Raw genomic sequence first — 6,972 nt, 5'->3', positions numbered from 1 at the left:
GTACTTAGGCAAAAAATCACCCAGGTCCAGGGGGACCTGGGATCTTAAGGATTTTCCCTAAATCCTTAAGAAAGAGTTGTAAGGATTGGTGCAAAGTGCTACAAACTGGAAGTCTTAGGAACTGGCAAACCTACTGGGAAGATCATTATTTTCCTCCCCTGGGAATGCTTTCACATGAAGTAACAAAGCAACCATTGACATTACTAAACAGTGAAGAGTTTCATAAAGTATCCCCTCATGAGAGAAAGTTAGTGCATTGTAATTCAGAGTAATCTGGCAAAGTCCCCGCTGCGGTTTATGGAAGAAGTAAATACTGTGAGGCCTGAAATGTGATTTTCCTATGCAGGGGATACCTGTACCACACCTCTTGGGGTCATCTTTGAACCAGTTGTAACATTTAAGATGTCATCAACTGGGAGCTCAGGCATTCAGAATTTTGCAGTTAAACCCAAACCTTTAAACTTTGTGCCTTAAATGTGTGAATTGTAGATGGGGCTCCAATGGGATTGCTGGGTCACAAGGAACCTGAGCTAGACAGAACCTATTACTGCAGGACTCCAGGCTTGCAGCTGATCCCATAAGGAGGTGCAACAACCCTGGCAGTGGCACAGGGGATCTCTGCGTGCCCAGACCTCTGCTGTGAATCCCAAATCTCTCCCCTCTCTGGCACCAGAGCCAGGGCTGAAGAGTCACAGATTCCAGGGCTGCAGAGCCAGGACTCAGACTGGGGAAACTGTGGAGTAAGAACCCAAGGAAGGTGTTTCTAATGGGATCAGTGGCAGTGAAGCTGCCCCAGGGACTCAGCAGCAATATACCTCAGGCTTACGTAGGAACTTGTTACTCATTAATCATTAGTCAAGACACTGCCTGCCAGTGGAAGCTTCTAATATTTGCAGTTTTGCTGTGATATAGAAGGAAAGCAAGTAGTAACCTACTCTGGCACTTTAGGGCTGGATGTGTTTGTGTGGAGATAGGAGCAGCCTGTAAGGGTTAACATTTAAACCAGGAACAAATAATTGCAGAGTCATGAAACACGGTGGTATGTGAAGACAGCTGTGTCTCAACACAAAACACACTCTAAAAATGAACTAATCAATCAAGAATCTTAACAGGGAAAACTATTCAGAGTTCATGGAGCCCAGATTATCTTTTTGAGCAGTTTAGTAAATATGTTTATTAATCTCACTATAGATCTATAAAGATCAGCAAAATTTCAAATATATTTTAATTACAAGTCCAACATTTGTGGCTTCTTTAATAGCATACTTAAAAGCAAACAGACAAAATAATAGGCAAAAAAATTCCCTAAAACCCAGATGTTCTTCCATCCAAAACCCTTACATGATCATATTGGTAAAATACAGGAAGGGGAGCATTACTTTTGACAGAGCAGTGCTGCTGCTCATACAAGAATAGCTGCTAAGTTTCCCTGCAGCTGCTTCACTGATGTGCAGGAGCTCCAGGAATGCATTGACATGGCTGGTTACCAAAACCAGTTCTCTCTGAAAAACACAAAAATACAGATGAAGATTTGTTTCATTACAAAGTAGTGCTGTTTGGAGGAGAAATGGGATTAAAATGCATGCAATCACCTTTCCACTTCTCCCTGAAGAGCAGCTCCACCAGCTGAGCTGATGTGCCAAGCCAGCTCAGTGGCTTCAGGGGAACCAATTCCTTGGTGTTCAGGGAAGCCACTGGAGAACAAACCTTTGTCTGTGAACTGGAATTTTTGGCAGCACTTCTTCAGCATGCAGAAGCCAAAAGTGGTATTGGGTTGATAGCATCTGGGAAGCAGCAAGGCACAAGCTTGTTTTTGTGCACACCTATATGGAGTTCCTGTTGCTCTCTGAGATTGGGCACTAGGAGAGTCTGACAAAGTCCTGAGTAACAAAGGAGTTGCTTTTTACTCTCTGCTGTCACTTAGCAATGTCATTCTTCTTACTTTATTTTCCACCTTTTTTCCCCCCATACTTTTGGTCTCTAAGTTCATAATGGAACATTTTCCATTTCAGCCCTAAAGCAAACAGTTCCTCTGAGTTTGTGGACCATATATTCTACAGAAACTGTATTTCTGGGCAATCTGTGGCATGTCTGCTGAGTCCAAGGCATAAGCACAGTGACCAAAGATGTTTCTCAGTTTTAGCATGGGCAGATCTCTATGACAAATGCTGCCTCTGCAGAGATGCAGGGCATACTGCAGCCCACCCAGCACACTGAGATTCTGTAAAGGCTGGAAGATTCTGGGGGCAGGAGTTACAGCTCAGGTCTCAGCCAGTGTCTGACTTGAGAGAAACTTACAGTGATGGCACAAGGACACCACCAGAAGGGCATTTTTTCTTGTAATTGAGGAAAGGTGTGAGTAGTGTAGGTAGGCTTCAACTCCCAATGGCAATTTATTATAGTGGATCTAAAACTAGGAAAATGTCAGAGCAACCTTGATAGTGAAAAACTTGAAACATAAAAGAAATTAAATAATAAATAAGAATGTAGGAAAATTGCAGTCATATTGGCTAATTGACACATGAAAACAGTCTGCCTTCTGAAATTTTAAATGATTGGCACCACTTTGGTCCAGCAGGAAAACTCCAAGGGTGATTTTTATTCAGTGATAGTATTTTGCATAATAGCAGCCAATTATATTTGCCAGGCATGCAAATGCTGTTGGCCTGGACATGTCATCTCAGCATCTGACCTTCTGCTACCACTGCCCTGCTCTTCCTCACACAAATTGCTCAAGTCCAACTGGTAAGGAGACTTTTAAATGCTTAAGTAGTGCAGGACAAATACACACTCTTCTATACAAATGCTTTATTAAAAATGCTTCTGGGTTTATCCATTTTGAGATATTATTGTACATAAAAATGTGGAACTCGAGTCAAGTCTTGGTTTAAAAAAACTTCATCTATATTTTGAAATGTTTGTTGCTACAGTAGAGTGTAGGAAATATAAGAATTATTTCTAATATTTACACAAGGACAAACAGCACAGACTTTTACAAAATGAAAATAAGTACAGTACAGAGATTTTTTACAATATCTGAAGTTGATACTCTGAAAGATCCAGCCTTTGAAACTGAAATTCAGAGACAGTTAAACTTCTTACCTTCCTTTTCTTCTTCCTCCACCTCCCACCCTAGTATTCAAACCCTTTACTCAGTTGAAATGATTAATGTAGAATGTTGTGAAATAAAAAATGTGTTTTCTTCTTAGAAAAAAACATGTCTTAAATATATATATTTATATATTCAGGATTCAGGAAAGGTCCTGTTTCCCTTATATGACTAGATTTACATGTGTAAGGAATAAAATTGACCCTGTAATTAGAATTGAAAACACAACAGCAGAAGACAATTACAGTGTATTTTGTTATGCTTCCCTTTAGCTTCAAAATTCCTGTTGTGTCCATGATGATGTCAGTTTGCTGCACAGCCACATTCCCCCTGGGAGTGGAAGGGGTCTGGCTTTAGACAAGGTCTGCACTGGCATGAGAAAGCCAAAGACAGTACTCACCATTCGAGTGTTGGTTGTTACTCACTCTACAGTGGTTTTTATTATGGATCCTGCAGTGTTCAGGAGAGCTTTGGCCAAATAAGAACTTGCTGAGCATTTAGTACAGGCAGCTCTTTCCTGAAAACAGGATATTTAAAAGTGCCACAACATTTCTGTTATCACTTTAAAAAGCACAGCAATGTTAATGCCATGCCAGAAAGAGCCTCCTGCCTAAGGCAAGCTGTAACTTCTCAAGGACTTCTGTAGAGGACCTTGGTTGGCTGCTGTACAAGCAGTGTCTGAGGAGAACCTTTCGCTATTCTTCCTCCTATGATCCCTGATTTTTCATGTGGAGCTGCTGAATGTGGAGTGTTTGTGATTTCAGTATAATGGGTAACAAGTTTGTGGCTGTCAGGAGGTGGGTGCAGTGTGGCCCTAGAGACAAGAGACTAATGCTAATCAGCTGCCCATGGATCATTTCCTCTCATAAATAACTATCCTCTAGTGTCCTAGAATCCTTCCTCTAAACCTCTGTCCCTTCCCTGGAGTACAGGGTGTTGTTTGTGCTGAGGCTGCTGTAAAAATGGGTGTTAAACTGGTTGAGCACCGAGTTGCCATGGCCAAGGTGAGCAGAAGGCATGGAATTGGACCAGTCTCCCACACCATGGCTGGGGATGCTGGAGAGTGGGGAGTAGGAATTGAAGCCTACCATGTTCTGCCCCATTTTGTCAATGGGCTCAGAGCTGAGTCCCAGGGGCCCGGAGCGGCTCCCCGCGCTGGAGCCGTGCACGTAGGTGGTCATGCTGGAGAGGAAGTTACTGAGGCACGGGCTGCTGGAAGAGGGAGGAGGAGATTCTTTCTCAGGTGCATTGTCAGTCCCAGGTGATGAGCTTTCCAAGATATCCTGATGCTCTGCAGCTTTGGGGCTGCCAGTCAGGGTACTGTCCTCGGATTTCTCGGACGCAAGAGCAGCAGCGCTGGCCTCAATGTCAGACTTCCTCTTCCTCTTCCTGCGAAAGTTTCCGTTGTCAAACATCTTTTCGCAGTTTGGGTCCAGAGTCCAGTAATTCCCTTTTCCTGTCAAAGGAAAAAACCCACACTTTTAGTTTAAAAATATGTACACAAACAAAAAGCCCCAGTCATTTAGGTCTTTACAGTGCTTCTCTCATTTCACAGAACAGAACAATTGCATGAGCAATACACATGTATTTTTAGTCACTCAAAAGTACAAATCTGTTGAATTCAGAAAAGAAATTTAAAGTTCTGGGTTCTATCTTTTAGCTCTGACTCTTCACACAGGCAAAACTAAAAGTGGAGTCATTGGGAGGGTTTTTGTTTTGTTTTCTTGCTGAGGGAAGGAGGTTTTCAGTATGCAGCTGGTCTTCTGAATTTATGGCAGAGTAATCAAATCCCACTTTGGGCTGCTTCTCCAGATTCAGTGGGGTAGCATAGATTTCTAACTAGGTACAACTAGACTTTTGGCCCTCTACTGCAGAATAATTTCAATGAGTTTTTAAGATTCTCAGTGGTTCTTAACAGCTATTGGTAGGAAACTGTGAATACAGGAGTATCTGACAGCCTACCAAGTCAAGGGGTTGGTAGTGGCAGAGGTGTCATTCCAAGGAAAACACTAATTGAAACAAACCAACAAAAAAAGCAGCCTGGTCTCTTCTTGAGAATTAATGCTGACTCCCCAAAGCCACTGGATTTCTTTGACAAATGCCCTTCCCTTGAATTCCCAGTTAAGTTTGACACAAGTCATGAATTACACCAGATGAGTCTTGAGTGTGCCTCGCCCAGTTAAATGTTCCTGCATGTGCTGAGTCTCAAGCTCAGCTCATTGATCCATTCTCAGGAAGACCCAGGGCAGGAGAGATTCCCCTTCCCTCCAAAGATCTCACAGCAACACTGATTCACACCTCAGCCATGCCCAGCTGCTTTCTGTTCAACCTTTGAAAACAAAGTGCTACTGTGTCTATGGGTTACTATGTCTCTCTACAGTGCACTAGATGAAATTTTGAAATTCATCAAGTTTAATTAGAGGTGAGGGAAAAGGGGAGAGGGCTATACCTGGATCATCTTCATCTCGAGGCACCTTCTTGAAGCAGTCGTTGAGAGACAAGTTGTGCCGTATGGAATTCTGCCAGCCAGCTTTGCTTTTGTTGTAGAACGGGAAGTTGTCAGCCACGTACTGGTAGATCTGGCTCAGAGTCAGCCTCTTGTCAGGCGCCCCATGGATGGCCATGGCAATGAGGGCAGAGTAGGAGTAAGGTGGTCTCACCAGCTTCATCAGCTCCTCTTGGGACGGCAGGGGAAGCCAGCCAAGGTCAGCTCCTCCCAAGCCGTGCACGTTGGGCAAGAGCTGCCTCTGCATCCCGTACGACTGCGGGATGAAGGGGCTGCTGTTGGATCCTGGCAGGTAGGATGGCGGGGTAATGGAAGGTCCGTTTAGCCACAGGTAGGGGTTGGGAGTGGCGCTGTAATCCGGGGTCTCGAAGGTGCTGGGTCGCTGGGGGCTCGGCACGTTCTGCGGGTGGAAGAAGTTCTCGTAGTAGATGTTCATCTCCGGGGGCTCCTGGCCGATGTTTGGGAACTGCGGGCTGCAGCGTGGCGGGGAGTGCGCCTGGGGCTCAAAGAAGCTCATGCTTTGACCCAGGCAGCTGCTGAGCTCTGACACACCTGTGCTAGTGCTCCTTTCCTGGGACAGGTGCATCACCTGTGCCCTTCCCTAGGTACTTATGCACCTGTAAATGTTTCAGCCTGTGCTGCAGGCTCCACCCCGCAGCCCTGAGTGGCTGCAGATGAGGACGATATCCTTTTTGGAATGCTGGCAGTCCCAGTCAGTCATTGATGTCACATCAACCAAACGTGAAAGTTACAACTGTTTATCTTCTTAAATGAATGAAGGAATTTTCCACTAATGTGATGTACATGAAGAAAGCCTAGGGCTTCTTGAAGTTAAAACTCAGAAATCCTCCTCTTTTTACCTTTCAAAAAAAGTGAAGCTATTTTTTGCTATTTTTTTCTTGTTAAAGAAAAGCCATTTTGTGCTGCTGTTAGTAACACCTCTATATGCAAAAGCCATTGTCACTAGTCAATGAAACAATAGAGATATATACTTAAGGAAAAAAAAAAAGAAAAGAAAAAAGAAGAGAAAAGGTCAGACCTTTTCCTTTTGTAACTTTAATTGCAGACTTGCTTGTACTTCCCCCTAGGCAATCACAGTACTACAGGCAAATTCTGTGGCTGGTTACTCACGTGAGTAATCTTACTGATATAAATGGAATTAACTCCCTAAAGTAAGGATTAATCTTCTGCAGAAAAAATTTCAAGCTTAATAATCAAACCTTTCTTTAGAGCTTAAATTGGTGAACTGTGATGGGAAATCATTATGTGCTGCTTCCTGTAAGCTGCAGGATTGGTGCAGGGAGCTCATAAAACCTCTCAGCACAACTTCCAGATAGGAAAGCAGTGACAGTGTTTG

General features: G+C 43.6%; 1 protein-coding gene across 1 annotated transcript; it reads right to left on the bottom strand.

Moving 5' to 3' along the window:
- Positions 1-2,788: 2,788 nt before the first annotated feature.
- On the bottom strand, positions 2,789-6,596 carry FOXI1 (forkhead box I1). The gene is made up of 2 exons (XM_079319939.1): positions 5,559-6,596; positions 2,789-4,565 (listed from the first exon to the last, which is right to left on the bottom strand). The coding sequence occupies exons 1-2, from the start codon at positions 6,199-6,201 to the stop codon at positions 4,012-4,014; spliced, it is 1,197 nt and encodes a 398-aa protein (XP_079176065.1). The 5' UTR covers positions 6,202-6,596; the 3' UTR covers positions 2,789-4,011.
- Between the last annotated feature and the right edge of the window lie 376 nt (positions 6,597-6,972).

This window comes from Erithacus rubecula (assembly GCF_903797595.1).
Source record: "Erithacus rubecula genome assembly, chromosome: 16".
NCBI classification, from domain to species: Eukaryota; Metazoa; Chordata; class Aves; order Passeriformes; family Muscicapidae; genus Erithacus; species Erithacus rubecula.
Note: the sequence above shows the minus strand (reverse complement) of the source record. Positions and strands in the feature narration are given on the sequence as shown.

What these genes read in the sequence shown, in the direction of transcription:
- FOXI1 (XM_079319939.1), bottom strand. Translation starts at nt 6,201, where the DNA reads ATGCACCTGTCCCAGGAAAGGAGCACTAGCACAGGTGTGTCAGAGCTC. An exon ending in TCGAGATGAAGATGATCCAG is followed by an intron (nt 4,566 to 5,558) that starts GTATAGCCCTCT and finishes TTCCTTTGACAG; the next exon opens with GAAAAGGGAATTACTGGACT.